Source organism: Lissotriton helveticus, chromosome 3_1 (assembly GCF_964261635.1).
Source record: "Lissotriton helveticus chromosome 3_1, aLisHel1.1, whole genome shotgun sequence".
NCBI lineage: Eukaryota > Metazoa > Chordata > Amphibia > Caudata > Salamandridae > Lissotriton > Lissotriton helveticus.
In genome coordinates this window covers 758,855,310-758,874,625 of record NC_136061.1, presented here as the reverse complement: position 1 = coordinate 758,874,625, position 19,316 = coordinate 758,855,310, and the positions used below count along the sequence as shown (strand labels likewise).

The window sequence follows — 19,316 nt, the reverse complement described above, 5'->3', positions numbered from 1 at the left end:
GCTACTACAAACCACCTAACCCAAGCCTCCCTCTCACAAAAGTACAAAATAACCAAGAAAAACGGCAAAACAACTTCTCTGTATCACCGTCCAGTGTACAAACTTAAGAATTCATTCCCCACCAAACTCTGATAAATAAAGCAGACTGACGGCTTTTGCTCCAAAAACGGATCTGCCTAAATGGATTTATCACTCTACCTACTCATTTATGGTAGAAATCCCCTGAACAAAACGCGTGTCCTGGGGAGGACGAAACTGGCGTGTCCGCATGCCTACAATGCTGCGTTACCAAACTTGCCATGCCTTCTGTCCATAACCCTTCGGCAAACACCATCTGCCCATAAAGCACACTGTCCACTCCCCACTGCCGTCCCTACTTGTGTACACGTTTCTTGGTTAAGTTGGTTGGTTACTGTTTTTGCTGTACAGGACAGCCTATAGGTCATACAATGTACCTTGCTTAAGCTATAAATGATTTAATATCAACTCCCAATAAAAACATAAGGATATTATTAAGGTAAGTAAGGAAATCACGCAGGTTTTCTATAATATGCCGGAATGTAGCTAAAAGACAAATAGGTTTGCTGTAAGATGGCAAATCCGCAAATGACATTTGATATTGCATACATTACTTGATTTAAGACGGTCACTATGAAGGACTAGAACATTCCGGTTATTCCAGCAAATATGCCCGAAACTGACCTTCATACCTCACAAAATAGCAATGTATATAAAGCTCAGCGCGCAGAAACAGGACACGTTTAGTAATCATCCGAGGCTGTCCAAAAGGCCTCAGCGGGGCTGCACATGCTTCGTGCTCTCCCACACATCATGTTCCCCTGCAAGGTGTGAACAGGACACGTTATCACTAAGTGAGCTCACCCTTTTCTTCCATAAGCCTCCTCCTTTTCAGTGCCAAAAGATTTGGGGGGATTTGTCGGATACCGACCTCAAATCAACTATATATGGTTTGGCGTATCTCCAAGACAGGAAAATGTAATGTTCCATATCTTCCACAATTCCAGTGAGGTTTGACTCGGGACCTGTGCCAACGTGCAATCCAGCAACAATGTTGATCTTAAACTACTTTCAGGTTCCGAGGACTATGAATTCATTTGATCCAAGCTTCCCACACAACAAAGTATAATTACTAGCAATTGCAGTAGGTCTATTAACAGAATCAGTTTTAATGATGCTACTGTAACACACATAGACTTAGGGTCTAATTAGAACTTGAGCAGTAGTCCAGCGGCGCCACCACCGTGCTGTTTGCAGGAGGACGCCAAGGTCATAGTGCATCCGCCATCCGGGCGGGTGGTGCAGCAGCGGTCTAACGGCAGTGGTCTGTTAGGCTCATGGGAGAGGCTAACATGCAGACGGCTGCAATGAGAGCACCAACTGCATGTTCCTTCACAGTGTAGCAGGCATTCCACACCATGCAGGACCTAGGGGTACAAATCACAACATGTACCCCTCCTGCATGCACCCCCAGGAGCGGCGGGTGGCCATGTTAGGGCCCCCTTAGTTGCCTCTCCGCCACCCTTTTCATGACTGGCTCACCGCCATGAAAGGGGCGGTGGAAAGCCAACTCATAATATGCTTGGCGGTGCCGCAGCAGCACTGCCAGCATATTGTTGCTTCTGACCGCTGTAGATCCCCAGCGGACGAAGAGGTCCTGTGGCGGTCAGATCGACACACTCTTAATACTGCGGGCAGGCCAGCAGTGTGACACTGGTCGGACCGCTGCCGTGAGTATGGCGGTCCTGTGGACCACCATACTCGTAATAAGGCCCTAAGTATGCATTTATACCTATAAGTGTAGATTTTCCAGTATAGTGCATCTCAAAGCCGCTTGGTAGACAGCAAGAAGTCATACGCAGTCTCAAACCAGGCACTCTTCCATTGTGCAGCTTCATCAAGGGGAATATTGTAAGACCTTGTAGTGGCAGTCCCACACATCTCAAAGAGGACCAATACAATGCAGGCCCTGCCTAAATGTATCAGATGACCCATCATTCTGCGTTGTGGCATAGGCCTCGATATTTACCTTTTCTGTGCCAGTATGACTGTACAGGGACCCGCAGCTGAACAGAAAATGCAAACTTAAGACCTTGCAAGAATCGATTTTGCGATCAGGCTGTTATTTCTTTTTATGGTCTGGCTTGACAGCGCAGCTGTCGCCAGACAATTATGTGATCATCACTTAAGAGAGACCGTGGCTCCACCCACATGTTGGGAGCCAGGAGTACATGTTCTGTGCAGACGTTTTATGCTTTCACACAAAAATGTTTTGCCCTTCAGCAGCTGTGCTCCTTTTGTTTATTTATCCAGCTACCTAAGCTTGAACTTTCAGGGACACAGAAATGACAATGCAATGCTATTAAAGTGTCTTACATAACCAGATATTTTATTTTGCTTTTCTCTAGCAGTAGCATAGTTGGTAGGAGGGCAGTCAGATGTTTAGGTCTGGCCTGACAGTGCAACTGTCACCAAATCTTGTTGTACAGTTCTTTGCTTCAACACAAATACATATTCACTCCCATGCTATTTACTTGTAATGCTTCACATTACCATACAATATTCCTTTAACGCCAGTCCTACTACCATTGCCAGTACTAAAGATTGTTCCTGCTAGCCTACAATGAAGAGGTTGGCTGATTAAGCGAGATGTTGAACTCGCTACCAGCTGCTCCAAATCTAGACTCAAAATGTATTGGTTCAGTAAACCTGGCACCAGCACTTGTATCTGTACGTGAGTCTATCACAGCCAGAACTACTGAATGCAAATTGGGGGCTCAACTTATCGTACTCCAAGGCCTGACCAACACAAGAAACAATAGCTTGCATACACGGCTATTGGGAAACAAGGATGTGGCAAGGACGTGGAAGGCTTGATCGGTCCATAGTGCTTAATAAACACAGGCATTGGCAAAGCCACTAGTTCTCACCCATAGGCGAGTTCTGGTATTTGGCAATTTGGTGGGGATGTATTGGGAGGTGGGGTGGTGCAGAGGGTGGTAGATAAAGGGATGCATCAAAAAAGCGATCTAAAGCGGCCTGGGCTGACCGCTTCCTACCATTTTTTGAGTGGAAGAGCTAATGTTGCAATGCCTCTTAGTGCCGGTGCAATCAGCTGGTATCGACAATAACTAAGTGGGACAGCCCCAAACAACAATTTCACTTTTTTGGGAATTGGCTAATTACAATTCGTTCACCAGCTTCGTTCTCACCTCTAACACATATGTTCTTTGTGAAGCTTCAGTTTTATGCACATTGGCAGTTTGAGACAACTTCTGGTGTCTGTTTTTTAAGTTCCATTTTTGTTAATGACCTTAGCTCAAGCAAGATGCAGGTTACGCATTTCCAGGTCAATTCAGGAAGTGTTATTTTGGAACTCCTATGTAAGGCTGTTTACTCTCACTCGCATTTTGGAATCGGCAAGGTGGAGTTCAAGGAAGGTTGTCCCTATCATCTTCCAAGGGGCATTTAAGACAAAGTAAGACAAGACAAGGTAAGGGGTGATTTTCAGTCACCTCTTATTTATGAGTGATAAGAGGCGACCTCTGATCAGAGGGAGGCACCCTCTGATCTTCAGCTGACCGGAGGGAGTCAATGTAGATTGGCTGCACCATGGGAGCTGCTGCTAGCCCTGTCTTGCCTCTTAGTACCCCAGGCACTATCCCTGTGTTAGGTGGCATGAACGCAGTTTTAAACAGAGCTTTCTCATAGAGTTGTTTGATTTCTCTACCTTATATTTTATTTCCTACCCTACCCCTAGAGCAGTGAAAGGAGGGTGCAGAACATCAAAAATTGGGAGATGGTGTGAAATCTGAGACATTGTTTTACTCAAAAAAGAACCTGGTGCCACATTTCCACCTTCTGACAGCTCGGTGGATAAACATTCATAATGCTCCCTCTTACCCAAGTGAACTCTACTCTAAGAACTTCTAGGTGCACCATCTAAATATTAGTCAGATGCATTTGGGTGTTTGACTCTACCTTTCATTAATAAAAGTTCCACATCTGCAAATTACAATCTAGTCTTCAATTCCTAGATTCTTTCTTTTAGGCGCCACAGAAGGTCTGTGACAAGTCATCAAACATAGTCCCTTTATAACCTATTTGCATGCCTTCTATTCACCCTCCGTGCACTACATTCTGTGCATTCACTCCACTAACCCTTCCTCTCACATAAAAAAAATCCCTAGTTGGCGTCCTGTCACTCACCCTAACCATACTCACTGCATTTCCTTCACTTGCCCAATAGCCCTAAAAACCCTACCTGGCATCCTTCTACCATCCAAACCCACCTGCTGTGCATCCCCTTGACCTATAAAGTTAGAGCTGCAGTCTGCGCTCCAGACATTAACAGCAGAGAGCTAGTGGTAGTCAGCATGGGTCTGCAGTCTACACTGACAGGGGAGATGATGGATGGTGGTACAGAGCCATCATCCAGATTCATATGCCTCCTTCCTGTATCTAGTGCTTTCTTGCAGGAGGTGACAGACTGGAATCAGTGAGAGCATAGGCCACAGGGCCCATTGCTTCAGTGCTCTAATATGAGAGTAGTGAAACATTTTTTTTTCACTATTCCCAAGTTAAAGCAGTGAACAACTGGGGCTTGCAATCAGTGTTCAGATATAACCGATCGTTTCTATATGACCCACAAACCCATATTACCTGAAGTAAAAATTACCTGTTGTTAGAGGAGAGAACATACAAACTAACCAAGCATTTTCCTCCTACCATGCAAGCATCTGCTCAACAAAACATAGTAGCCTCTCATATCGGATATTGCTTTTTGGCTTAAATGGCATGCTTTCTCAGAGCCATATGCTCAACACTATCCTAAATAAATTATGAAAAATGCAGCATCTGCCCTCACCACCCCAGACCAGCTTGTCATGCTCTTTTTCATTAAAAGTGCCCCTTCCCCATTGCAACACAGGCATTCCTTCTCTAAGCATATACATTTAAATTACTTTACATGTTCTGGTATGATTGTAATGACTTCAACTTTCAATGAGTGAACCTTTCAGAGCCCTCTAACACTGCTCTGGTGTTCCATGGTAACACAGCGCCATCAGACATCACCCTGTCAACTTCTCTTTTATTTCTTCAGGCATACTGTAAGAAAATACCAAATAACAGTACAAACCAATACATTAGCACCAAAAGCTCTTCTCCTTAATTCCAACTTAGGACCATGCTTCTAAGCCCTTAGGATACAACAAAAATACCTTATATTTATCCACGATGTTCTGGAAACTACAACAGAAACCTCAAAGAGCACATTATAAGAAACCCAAGCCTAATTCCATTTGAGTTTCTTAAACAGTAACTAATTTAATATTTATTACATTTTCACACCAATGAGAACAAATTAATTACCGTCAGTAACGCCTTCTCTGGGAGAAACTGTCTAATCGCAGATTCCGCACCAACTGAATTGTCCCCCAGGCATCAGCCTTGATTCAGAAAATTTACAGCATTACCATTATGCACAAGTAAGTGGGATTGAACAACTCCACAACTACAGTGTTCCGCTCCAGAAGTGATGTGTGGAGTTGAAAATAGGTGTCACCCAAGTACAATGTTATCAGTTGCTTTCTGAGCAGTCCTTGCTCCGAGACGCAGAGCCAAATTGCAGACTTTCTTGGACCAGTGAGAAGATTTCTAAAGTGGGATCTGTTTAGATGGTGGACAAAAGTTTAGTTCACAAAACAGGGAGCATCAGAGGGGAATCTGTGGTTAGAGTCTCTACCAGAAAACGCGTTACAAGGGTAAGTAGCTTGTTCTTCTGATAAAGACTTCTAATGGCAGATCCTTTGCGCATTCAACACATTTTGAATAGATACCAAAGCAGCACCATCCAGGAGGAGGGTCTGTGAACTGGCTCAAACCAGAAAGTCCTGCAGGACCAAGAGGGCAAAATGCTCATTTCGATGAACATTGATGTCTAAGCAGTAATGCTTCATGAACATATGGTGTGGCGTCCATGTATCAGCCTGGCAAATGTCCAGAACAAGCAGTCTGAAACCAAAGCAGTGGCAGCAAGCTCGAAACTAGTGGAATGAACATGCAATCCCTCCTGAGGCTGCTTTTTAGCAAATGCATAGCAGATTTTAATGCAGAGTATGATTCAGCCGGAGACGGTCCTCTTCTGCACTGCCTTGTGCATTTTCGGTCCTGCAAATCCAATACACAGCTTATCATCTGGCGCACTCTAGTATGATCAAAGTAAAATCTAAGAGCCCTTCGGATTCAACTGATGGGGTCTCGCCTCCTCTTTAGAAGGGTGAGGTTGGGCAAAGAACATTGGGAGGCTGATGTTTTGCCCAAAGTAAAAAGGAAGTCAAAATAGGAGGTGAAAGGAAGCGTGGCTACTCAAAACCAGTTTGTCTGGGTAGAACATGGTGTATAGCAGGTTGATGGAAGGGTTTGAAGCTCTCTCACCCACTGCACCAATGGCGACAAGGAAGGCTGTCTTGAGGGTAAGTAGTCATAGAGGACAGCTGTGCACAGGTTCAAAGGCAGTACACATAAGGAACCTAAGACCCAAATTTACGTCCCGCTTGGGGATAATGAATGGAAGAGGAGGAAACTTATGTTACAAACCTTTCAAAAACCATATCACAGCAGGTGATTGAAACAAAGAAGATTGATCCAGAAATTCTAAAAAAAAAGCAAAAAAACAGAAAGATACCCTTTAACTGTATCCAAAGCAAAGCTTTTCTGAAAGTTTGGAAAAACTGGACCAATCTTGCGAGTGCCAAACAAAGCTACAAACCTGTCCTGACAACAAGTATACACAGATTTAGTCTAGGGATGCCAGGCTGACATCCATCACTTCAGGAAGAAGGTCAAAAGTAGTCAACTGCCCCTGCGCAATCACCAAGCATGAAGGTGGAGCAGCACAGGTCCAGATGCAGGACCCTGCCCTGCTGCTGTGGCAGGGGATCTTCCAGAAGGGGAGCCTAAATGGAGGACAGATGCTCATGCCCAAGAGTTTGGGGTACTAAACATTCTTTGCAAAATCTGGTTCCACTAGGGTGAATTGGCAGTCATTCCTGATCTTCTTCAGAACTCGGGGCAGGAGAGGGATCGGCGGAAAGGCATACAGGAATCCCAAGTTCCACTCTACACGGAATGTGTCTCCAAGCGAGAGATGCCTTGAAAACTCCAATGCGCAAAAGAGCTGACACTGTGCATTCTCGGCAGTGGCCAAAAGATCAAGCTAAGTTTCCCCGCATTTGCTGAAGAAACCCAGCGCCACATACAGTAATAACTTCCACTTTCGATCGCCTAGGCGTTGATGGCGGAGTTCATCCAACCTGCAGTTTAGAGATGCTGCCAGGTGTTAAACCACCATGAAAATGTGCTGGCATTCAAGCTACTTCTAAAAGGTGCAGGGCCTCCCAACACAGAGTCCACGACCCTCTATGCCTAGCTTGTTGCAGTACCTCATGGCAGTGGTGTTGTCTGAACACCTATACCAGCCTCCCTTTGATTGATTATAAGGAGGCTTTCAACTACAAGCATCCCCAACCCAGAAGCGATGCATCAGTCATAATTGTCATCTCTGGGTGGGGTAGGGAGAGGGGTCAGCTGCTGACCTAATTGTGGTCCAGCATCCACCACTGTAGATCTTTTGTGGTCTCCTCTGAAATCTGGACCAGATTGGAAAGAAACCCCTGGAGCTGTACCCACTGGAACTTCAGATCCCACGGCAGAGCCAGCATATGACATGTGTGTGCTTGAACAACAGAATGCAAGATATCAGTCCCGGCGGCCTCAGTCTTCCACACTAAGATCCAGGACAGAAGTTGAAACATGGAGATCATATCCTAAATATCATGGATTCTCTTCTCCGGGGGACAGCAGCAAAGCAGCAACATTTCTAGAATCGGTCTATTTTAGTGAAGAGTCTGTGGAGTAAAGTGTGACTTCAGCATATTGATAGTGAACCCAAATGTTGATGGTCATCCGTCAGCCATTCAAGAGGGTGGTGGAAGATGTGTCAGGGTTTCGAAAAATTGGTAAAGCATAACCCTGCTGAACATTGTGTTGGACCCACCTGCCTAAAGTTTTCACCTGCCACCCTGGCAAAAAGATCCTGCCTCAAACAGGGTATCTGAGTGCCACAAAAGCATGCTAAAGAGGCTTTGCTGATGTGGCAGCTGGGGATGAGGAAGACTGGGCTGCCTACTATTCATGTAATCCTCTCCGATGGGTACCAGGGCCACAAAAGTGCTGGGTAGATTGTTGGACCCTTCAGGGCTGTTGGCGTTATTGGGAGCCCCTGCAAAAGCCCCGGAGGGGGCAAAACTACTGGTGTGGCTGGCAAGCACAAAGGGTCATGGAGCAGGCTGTGGCCCTGCTATCTTAACAGCGCTCCATGGCCGAGTTGGCTCTATCTCCAAACAGTCGGGACCATTGAATGGCATGCCCATAAGACAAGCCTGAACATTCTCCTGAAAAGCCAGTAGATTACAACTATGCATGTATGCAAATGGCCACACTAGTGCGAATTGCATACAGCATGGCCTAAGAAACAGTGGTCTTGGCTTCTTCCATTACCATGGTCAATACTTGGGTCACAGAGTCTCACAAGGCATGAGAATAATGGCCTAGCAGGCAGCTGGCGTTCAAGTAACTAAGAGCAAAACTTTTAGAAGAGAAAATCTTACCATAGGTCTCTATCCTCTTCGACTCCAGGTCAAGAGGTGTAGTAGGAAAAGAGTTTGGTTGCACTCTGCTGGTCGAAGCCTACACCACAAGGGTTTCTAGATCAGGGTGCTGAGTGAGGAAGGCAGGGTCGTCTGGCTCAGGGCAATGGCATCCAGTGATCTGGCGATGCACAGGTAGGCATGGGCACTATGTGGCCCAGGTACCTAAGAGCATACCCTTCATTAAATGGGAGCAGGGGCTCAGAACTCAAGTGGCCAGGCTGCAACACCTCAGTCAGACTGTTGATTTCAACGTCCTGAGAGGTAAGGTGAAGATCAAAGACCGCCGCCGACTTTCGCATAATCATAGCGAAAGAGGTACTCTCTTCTGTGACAGGTTGTGGTGGGGAGAAAACAAGGCCAGTGTCTGAGAAGGTATTCTAACCAATGGCATCCTGAAGATCCTCATACCAGGTTCCCTCTGAGTATGGTAGGATAATCTCATGTCTGGTGCCACAGCTTCCACTATCTGAATCTGTGCAGAAAATTTCATGAAGAACCTGAGACCTACAAGGAGGTAGGGGCATTGTGTCCGATCAGAAGGGTGGTAAAAAAGATTGTGACTCAGAAAGAGGAGCTTGCGGCCTCGATCGAGGTCAGAGTGGCTCCGTCTTGGCATCAGACAGTGCTATAGGTTGTCCGTCATCATCCAGAGGCAACAGCATAAGTGTCAGTGGACCGCGTTCCGGTGTGGGTTATGGCACCGTGGAGGGAACTGGTACCGAAGCTGGTCTAAAGCCCTGAGCGAACACAGAGGGCCCAGCTGGGGCCTACCTTTAGACCTCGAGCAGGGTCCTGAGGTTCTTCACCACAAAGAGCTTACCTTCCTGATTCGAATGGTCTTGAGGCAATATTACTGCAGGCCTTATAGCTGTGATCCGACCATATTCACCACAGGCAAACAACATGAGGATCAGTCACATACGTTTGTGGTATTCCCTACAGTGTTTATGCACTGTAGTCTTGGAAAGTCACATAATTCCCATGCACACAGAAGAATGTAGCCAATTTAGAGTCTCAATGAGATGAGGGGTAGCTCTGGATCTGTTCTGTTGGCATGGAAAGACAGGAACTGATGTCAGCACACATGGATGTGCTTGTATTGGTCTGCACATGTCTCATCCGACACAGTACAATGTTGACATGTAGCTGCCAGCACCACCTGCAGGAGGGCAGAGGTACTGCTAAACATTTTCCAGATACAGTTTGACACCTGGGGGAATATCCAAAATGTGAAGAACGTGTGGTTAGGAATCCGTATCAGAAAATTAATGTTGAATATTCCGCGCTCCTTACAAACAACCACTTCATTAAGAGAGTAGGTGTAACTACTGTTATGCCAGTTGGGAGGTTATTCATAGGCCTACGTAAGGGAAGCCTTCTTGATCCTCATAACGCTCCTTCTAAATACTATTCATCGTCTCAGACTTCCTGAATTGTATCATCTCTGGAGCATGGGATTTTGTTACCTAGAGCTTCTCTCATCTACACAGTAGTAAGATTCTGGCAATTAAATGAAAAGCACTGCTCTACAATTAATTAGTCTGAGAACAGTATCAACTGCAGTTTGCTGAATTTCTCATTCACTCATTCATACGATCCACACTTGTGGGTGTAGTCCAAGTGCCCTAACTTCTTTAAGTGCTATATTGGTGCTTGTCGTTAGACAGCTTTTCAGACTATGGTCTGTGAGGAGCCTCTATGAGAGGTCTTCGTATCAATGCTCTAGGTTGCATTCTCAGGACTCCTAATTAATTCTGTTAATTTAGATATTTCAAATAGTGCAAGCCTGGCTGCAGCAAGTGGTGGAGAGTTTACAGAGGATACTGTTATTTTGCTTTAGGGCATCTCCTATAAGAGGCACTGTACACAGAACAGTACTGAGTGTACTGGGGTGCAGTTGAAACCAGACTATAGAGCAGAGAAATGGCTGTGGAGTGGCCTGTGAACAAAAAACTGGGACAGATCATTTTTTAGATCTCATGTTTATGCAATACACACAAAAAAATTATATTACACATATTTACCATTCAAGACACACTGACAAAGATTCTGGTAAATTCTCCATTTCCATCGGTATCAGAAGGCACAGTGGTAGGAATTGAGCTATAGTGGGAGTCCATCTGCTCCTGCTAGCAGGCCAACCACTTGAATATTACTTACCATAGATCTTCTGTTTGCAACATTCACCCTGTGTTCCATCTGGTTTATCTGAGCTGATAGATTCCCCCTATTAGCACTGCAGTTCTAATTTCAACATCAGTCATACTGCTGTACCAATACAATTGTTGCTTGATTAGTGCCAAGAAGGCCCTATCACGATTTAGTTGGAATCTGTACAGTGAAAGCATTCCATCAAAACAGCTTTGGAGTACTACAACAGGGAGCTGGAAAGAACTGCTTGTTGGCAAACGGACGTGATATTAGGACATCCAAGTCTTTAAAGATTTATGGAAGTACATTTCCCTGATGGTCACAGGTGATTTCTAAAGTATGGCTGCCTGTAACAAGAAGACTCTTCTCTTTTTAGACTTTGGGAAATAGACAGGATAGTAATCTTACATCCAACTACCTCAGCGAATGAGACTGAGAATAATTTGTAAGAATGGTTAAACTTGTCGTTTTGAAGCATTGGACGTCCCCACAACTGCAAAACATGATATCTCCTCACAATGTCTCTGCAGGTACATGTATTAGAGTTCGGAGGGTATAACAACAGTGATAGGGAAGACATTAAAAATGTAAAAACAAGGCCCTACTCGCAGGTGGTAAGAAAAATCCAGGGGAAAACGTGCTAGAACGAAAGCATAGGTGTAAAGAGATATTCATTATGAGTGTAAGTCTGCAGCCAGAGCAAGCATGTCAAGTCTCAAGTCCTCTGACCAAGGGGGAGGGTGCAAAGCAAAAATGTCCAGTTTTACTCTGCTAAATTCTGTGATCCATCACGAACAGGCTTGGTGGTAACTGAAGTTAAATGACCATTGACTGCGAAACCCTTCACTGGACAGGAAATTGACATGTCGATCTCTTCAGTCCTAACCTACTTCTGATCGTTTATAAACCTTCATCCTTGTGAATTCTTAATTTGTGAAATGACCGGGCTAAATTTTCGTTTAATAGGGAGTCTCCTTCCTCCATGTGAATAACGTTGTCAAGTGTGTAATGTACAAATAGAAACATGCTAAAGTGAAATACATTAGTGCTTCTTAGGAATCTTCGAATGTATAATTACAATAGAAACTTAATATGAAAAAAGGTAACCGTTAATTAGTTATTTTTCGTCTTAAACCACTCTACTTACCCTATAAAATGCAGTTGTCAATGGAAGTAACTGGGCTGCGATGCTGTATTCCTCTGAACAGGAGCAATCCTACATGAAAAAGAGAACAGTGAGCAAAACTATTCATAGTTTCAATGTAAGTTGAAAAGAGCGGTATCATTTAAGCTATTTATCAATTTTCATTTTATAAGCAATACTGCACACAATAAGTATGAGATGTTTCTAGAAAAAAGCACCAACAATTATAACATTCAATGTTACACTAAGACATTGCATTTTTCAGCCACATATCATTGCACACTTCGCACTAATTCCATTAAATAATTGCTTTTATACGCATGCACACACCCGCAAATTGCTGAGTAAAGGCTGTGAAAGAAAGGATCATGCTGAGGCAAAAAAATGCCTCGAAGTAAACAAATTACAATAGAGCAAAATCCACTGTTTGCCAAGAGCTGTATTTCGACGAAAGATTCTAATATTTGTACAAATGCATTAGCATTTCAATTTGCACAGCGGCCAGTAGCGGCCGGTGTCTGGGTAAAGTGGCGGGGCGGAGGCAGAGAGGGGATGGGAACGGACAACAACAAAGAAAGAAAAAAGAAGAGACCTTACCTGTTCCGATGCCCCAACGCTCCTCTCTGGCTCCTTTGCCATGCATTGCAGGCACAGGCTCCCAGAATCCCCTGGGCCAATTCTGACGCTGCATGAAAGCAGCGTCAGGATTGGCCTGAGCGCCAATGATTTGCGCGCCCAGGGAGACTGGGAGTCTGTGCTTGCTGGTCTCTCCAAGAGAGAGCTTCAGTGCGCATGACGGTTTGGCCGACCTGAGATGGCAGGCCAAACCGTCACGCGCACTGACAACCAGTGCACCTACCACTCTCCCTCTGCCTGTCATCCCCTTGGCCCGCCCCCAAGCAAAGCTACGGAGAAAAATAAAACGATAATAAACAGAGGTTCATTATCGTGTTATTTTTATTTTATTTTCCTGTTGGCAGGGGCGCTACGCTCCTCCGCCATAGCAGCGGAGCCACCGCTGACAGTGGCTGGCCTGTCTTGCCTCAAAAATTGTTGTTCAGTTTGGTTTTAGCCAATACACAACTTGCGTCTACAATCCAATTTTCTTTGCACTGGGAAGACAGATGGTAAAGGGAGTTACAGTTGACTTGGAGCAACACTCGTAATTTACAATATGCCTTTTAGAAGTTTATAGTTTGATATTCAGAACTCTGTGCAGGCTATGAAATGGATTCTGGTGTCGACATTGGTTAATTTACTCCCTAATAGATGTGATGTGGTTGAGATGTGTAAAATATCTGTATTTCACTACATCAATATATGATTGAAGGCTGGGAATTATTTATTCCATAAAAAAGCACAGTGGCGGTGTTGAGAATAGACTACACTATTTGGGTATTCTGAAGGAAGAGGATATGAACTTCTTTACAGTTTATATACCCTGAAGAAGTGCGGTAGAACGAAAAGCGTTGGCTATAGTTGTGATAAATTCTTTGCAACAAGAGAATTTCTGGAATCTAATAAAGAAGAAACATTACTGCCTGGAACAGCCTTTTTAGGTCTCGCCTCTGCAGCGCGCATGCGCTGCAAAGGCAAAAAGACCTTTTGGGATCGCTTTGGCTTTTCGGCCAAGCACGTGCACATGTTCCATTGCCTTCAATGGCAACGCGTGCACGTCTGGAGATTCACTTGCGGGAGCACGCGCCACCATATGGTGGCAATTATCGCTCCCGCAAGTGAATCTCGCAGCCCCCCTCCTCCACCCTGCTGCCGTGCCTCCTCCTGCTGCAGCACAAGCTTATTTTGACTCCTGAAATAGAAGCAGTCGATCGGACAAGCGCAGAAGCTGTAAACTGCGGGCTCGCATGGGTCCCTTGATAGATGCCTTTTTTTTCATCAATATCTTTTCCATTTCAATTATTTCAAGAGGCAATTTCAGTTTTTAAACAAAGGCCCCAGGCATTATTTGAATCCCACGGGGGCGGAATTAAATCCGACCTCTTTAAAATGCGCATTGATTCCTGGTTTGCTTTGCTGCCGCACTGCTTGGAGAGACAATTATTTACAGGTCATGGCGAGCGCCAATGTCCCCCATCGGTCACAGAAGGTCGGGCCTGATGTGCTCACTGGTCTGCTTTCGGAACGGAGAGCAATGAATCACGCCAACTATGAGAGCAAGCAGAGCAGCCTGTCCACTTCAGTCACTATGGCTGAAGTAGCGAGCGAGGCAATGCTCCTTACCTGCGGTTTCTCATTACATGCCCATGGAAAGAAGTGGCGGCAGCAGCGCACGTCCGGGAAATGTAGAAATGCTGCCAGTGACCCAAGCTCGATACAAAGGGCACCTTGTTTAAAATATGTGCGTCTGGCTTGTGTGCGATGGAAGAGGTTACTGCTTCTAGTAACTCGCTGCGTGTGGTTCATGCATCTTTCCTACCTGGTACTAGGGCATACATTCAGAAGACTAAAAATGCTACAAATGATAACAATAAAACCGGCTTATTAAGGAGGCGATACCTGAAAAGCGATTGTCTCCTGGCCCTTCAGTCGTAGCTGCTCACATTACCCAGTGGGACGGGTTTGCTTTACTTACGTGAGATGAAAGGCTTATTCAGAGCTTCCAGTTTACTTTGTACCGGTGACATTCAGTTTTGGGCTCTGTATGGCCTTTTATGTGACTTCTTGTTACAGGCGAGGTGCAAAGGACTTGAACAGTTGTGTCTACTGCACCGGTAGCGTTTGCGGTACGAAAAGACACATGTCCCGCTGCATCGAGGCACCTTCTCAAACGGATTAGGCTTAGGTCGGCGCCTCCCAACTCTTCAGACTTTACAAAAATAGATGCCTGCATCCCCCCTTCCCGAGGAACAGCGGTCTGATGCATAACTTGACCACTTGTCAAACGGTATTATCTTGGACAAATTAAAAGAACCGTTTCTGACTCTATTGCCGACTATGCCTAATAAAAAGGGAATACTGTTCTGTTATAGGCGTTCCCTCTTTAACATATCTATTGAGCAGTAGAAGGATCAGCTGGACAGGGAACGGCTGCAACCGGCCGTGAGGAATTTTGCCTGAGCGAGGGGGCATGCCTCGCAGGGAAGCCCAGGGCACACAGTGGTGGCAGGGCAATAAGCCCGGAATCGCGACCAGATAAGGATACACTAGTGATCGGTGCGGGCGGCAGTGCCCCCGAGCCTGGGTTTTGGAACGGATGAAGGCGGTAATCGTGGGGCTGGTGATGGGTTACGATTAAAAAATATATATATCAAGGTATGAGGCAACCTGTGCTAGTGTAAAGTGCACAAATATCTTCTAAGTTTGTGAAGAGGGTGGGGAGGAGAAGTATCTAATTGAAATTACCGAAAAGCATAACTGGGTCCAGTAGCTCAAGGGGCTAAGGCATCGACTGTAAGGGCCCCTGTTTGGCACAGGTTCAAATCCCGGTGGTGATTCTAAAGTCGGTACCTATGAGGATCGATAAAGTGTGGATCGCAGGAGGTTAAGCGGCACAGGCCAGGGTTTTACCTGCAAAGGCGGCACCTCTGGCGGTTATGCCACGTCCGATCTTTTGCTATAGTTTGGTTGTTATGTGTAGGCATGGTTTCTGTTAGTGGGGTTTGTTTACTATAGCCTCTCAATATAAAGTACCTTCACACAGGCCCACCTCCCATAGAGCTGGGCACACACTTGTTTATATTTGTGAGTGGCGCATGCAGCGTGCATAAGTGCTTCCCTGTCTGTGAATGACCCTGGTCTCTGCTGTGGAATGTGCAGTGGAACGCCCAGTGGCCATTATTTCATATCCCGGGGCGCCTGCAGGCAGGCAGACGCCTTGCTTGTTTTAGGTGCTGCAGTCTACAGCGCCATTCACAAAGCAGAAGATTCAATTGAATATAACTTATTTAAAGCACTTGGCGCAGGTGCTATGAACGGGTACTTTTTTTTTGCAGAGTTTTATATAGCGCTAACTAGACCCGAACCAAATCGGGTATCAGAGCGCTTTACATAGCACCAGTTACTTTACATGTTACGTTACATGAGGACACACATTCATTTTTAGGCACGGGGAGATTAAGTGATTTGCTCAGACTCACAGGAGGTTTTGGCGTCGTTATCGCGACTCGAAACCAGTTCTCCAGGTCCGAGGTCGAGCGCCCTAGCCGTTAAGCCAACTCCTCTCCTACTACCTCGAGTACTACTCCAACAAGCATTGGCATAGCCAATAGGTCTCGCCTTTGGGACCTTATCAGTGTTTAGCCATGTAACAGTTGTTGTTGCACCAAGGATATTGTGCTGCATAACTAAATACTTATAAGGTCCCAAAAGCGAGACCTATTGGCTACGCCAATGCTTGTTTAGAATGCTTTTTTCTACTTTGCAGCTGTACAATTATACTCTGGTCCTGCACAAATGGGCAATCAAATGGGCAATAAGAGACGAGTTTGGATGTGCCATCCTTTACCTAGCTGCTATGTTAGTTGTTTGATGGCACACACTTTTTTCAGCCTCACTTTAGAGTAGGACCCGGTCCCATAATCCTCAAAGCACTGGGGTACGAGTGTCCAGCTCTGTTGTGTGTCTGCAAGTGAAACCCAATTTTCTCAATTCAACACAAGAGAAGTGAATCCCTCCAGGCCACATCGGGACAGAAATTGGAAAGCCAACATCAATTTGGCATAGATTCAATGCCTTCTATTACACTTGTGTGCTGACTTTGTAGTAAACGCCTCTCTGTAGATGTACAAGGCTTAAAATAAAGGGGAGCTCAAAGAAATTAAAACTATGCAGTGGCGCATTGGCCGTTGACCACTAAATAAACATTTTAATAAGGTACCTTAAGCCAAAGGATAGTTTGGCTTCACAATAGCAGTGTTCTTTTTTATGAGAGACAGTGGGATTGAGAGTTTATATTTCGGTAAACAGTTGGGAATAGGACTGAAAGGATTGTATAAGGGTCAAAAACAGACTTGATTTATTGCCATTCATGACAGAGGTGTTCGACCAGGTCTACAGGGAATGGAGAAAGAGATGGAGCTGATAAATATTAGTAGGGAATTAAATGAACAAAAGCCAACATGGGAATTCTGTAACTAATAGGGGATTCCCATTTGAGGGAGATTTTCTGAAAATGTCATTATTCAGCCGGGAAAATAGAGGTAGGGGGCCAACATAAAGTGGGTAGCCAGGCTCTTCGCTGTCTTGAGTGTAAATCGCAATCTTCTCCAAACATCATGACTCCCTCCTTAACTGCAAGCTTTGTTGTGTAGGACATGAATGAACATTAATCTGTTGAACGCAGTATGCTATATTCCAACATGTATATCGTGTTAACCTAATATTATACCATAGTTGATTGGGGATATTACAACTGGTTATTCATCAACACTTCATTGTAATAAGAACAGAGGGATCCACAAGATAAGTGGGCGGACAATAGGCAGAGCTCTCCTTGGGAGGAAATGCTTAAAGGTTGACACTAATTACTAGTACTACTACTGATACTAGTTACTAATGACGATGATAAGATACAGTGTAGTCTGGAATCAGCCTAGAAGAGGAGTTTGGTCTGAAAACGGCTTTCTTTTGAAGTAGAACAGGATCATAGAAGGAATGGCTGCTTACCTGTAGTCCTAGTTATTTCTCAGGGTAATCGGCATTGAAGTCATAAGTACTGAATAGTCCCACCCATGTGAGGAAATCCTGGAGCACTTCTTTAAAATATATCATCTTAAGTGGAGATGTTCACCTTTCTTCAGTAAAACCTGGAGAAACTCTTAAGACATTATGTTTTGAAGCATATATGGTAGGCTATATTGGCCAGTTGCTTCAGATTGCGTTTAAAACAAGCATTTGCAATATTTGAGCTATTAGCATTGTAAATGACAACGTCTTTTATTTATGTGTTTTGAAAACTTGTAAGCGGTGTGTAAATACGCACTTTGTACTTATAGAAGCAAGGCTGGCAGTAAAAGAGGCGCAGTTACTGCTAGCCTTGCTTCTCGTAAGCAAGGACTATAAGCACCGCTTGGACGTTTTTCAAACACATAAATAACAAGCATTGGAAATGCAATAGGTCTCGCAGCATTAGAGTTAGTGCTTTTAGAATTGTTTATGGGTTTTTTTTGTAAATCTTTAGCATTTTTGTTTCCTGTAGCCAATGCTAAAGAATTACAAATAAAAAAAGCCATAAACAATTCTAAAAGCTCTAACTCAAATGCTCCGAGACCTATTGCACTGTGTGAGGGTGAGGGGTTGAGGGTGAGAGAGGGTGAGTGAGGGTGAGTGAGGGTGAGGGAGGGTGGGTGAGGGTGAGGGTGAGTGAGAGTGAGGGTGAGTGAGAGTGAGGGTGAGTGAGAGTGAGGGTGAGTGAGTGAGAGTGAGGGTGAGTGAGGGTGAGTGAGGGTGAGTGTGAGTTAGGGTGAGGGGTTGAGGGTGGGTGAGGGGTTGAGGGTGGGTGAGGGTGAGGGGTTGAGGGTGAGTGAGGGTGAGGGGTTGAGGGTGAGTGAGAGTGAGGGTGAGTGAGGGTGGGTGAGGGTGAGGGTACACTTAAAACGCTGCTATGGGCACTCGGGGTTAATACCTAGGAGTACTTTCACAATTATGCAAAAACAACTTGTTAGTAAATTAAATGGTCTGGATTCTGCCAAAGTATGCCTGCATGCTGCGTCCCTGAGATATCCAGATTTTTAGGATCTATCTCTCTTTGTCAAAGTTTTTACAGCATTACAGGCAGATTAACCAAGAAACCAGAGATTACAATTGGTTAAGCTTTATCAAAAGAGACAAATTCAGTGAATCCTTCTGTGGCGGTACCGCCTGTATAGGACATCGGCGATGTTGACATTGGTGGCATCAAAGATATTACTGCCAAGACATCCACTTCTTCATCTTTATTCTGCACAAGGTGCTATTTAAAGCTTGATTCACAAAGATGTTTCTGCAAGTAAGAGGGTTACCCACTCCTGCCTTAGTCCTGAATATACACTAAAAGACACAGTATGCCCATAGGTCGCAGAGTCTTCAGTAAGCTCTGACAGCATGGTCTTGATGTAACTCCTTACATGGTGAATGTTAAAATGTGTATTTTACTATGTGTGGGCAGTTTTACGTGGACTTGTAGAGCTGCACAATGTATATGCACTTTTAATATTAAATGACAATAGAAGGATGAAAAAAGCTACAACCAAATACTGACAAAACGGTGCAATCTAAATTAACGGGATTAGTTCTCCATGTAGAGAGAGTGAGCGGTGAGTAAAATAGTGTTAGCTTCTACTCGAGCATTC

General features: G+C 44.8%; 1 protein-coding gene across 5 annotated transcripts in view; it reads right to left on the bottom strand.

Moving 5' to 3' along the window:
* The window catches only part of SBF2 (SET binding factor 2), a 2,295,537-nt gene that overhangs the window by 906,494 nt on the left and 1,369,727 nt on the right, over window positions 1–19,316 (bottom strand). For all 5 annotated transcript variants that reach the window (XM_078680952.1, XM_078680953.1, XM_078680956.1 and 2 more), the window contains one exon: window positions 12,031–12,099. In XM_078680952.1, the coding sequence (XP_078537078.1) occupies window positions 12,031–12,099 (69 nt within the window). The remainder of the gene's footprint in view (window positions 1–12,030; window positions 12,100–19,316) is intronic.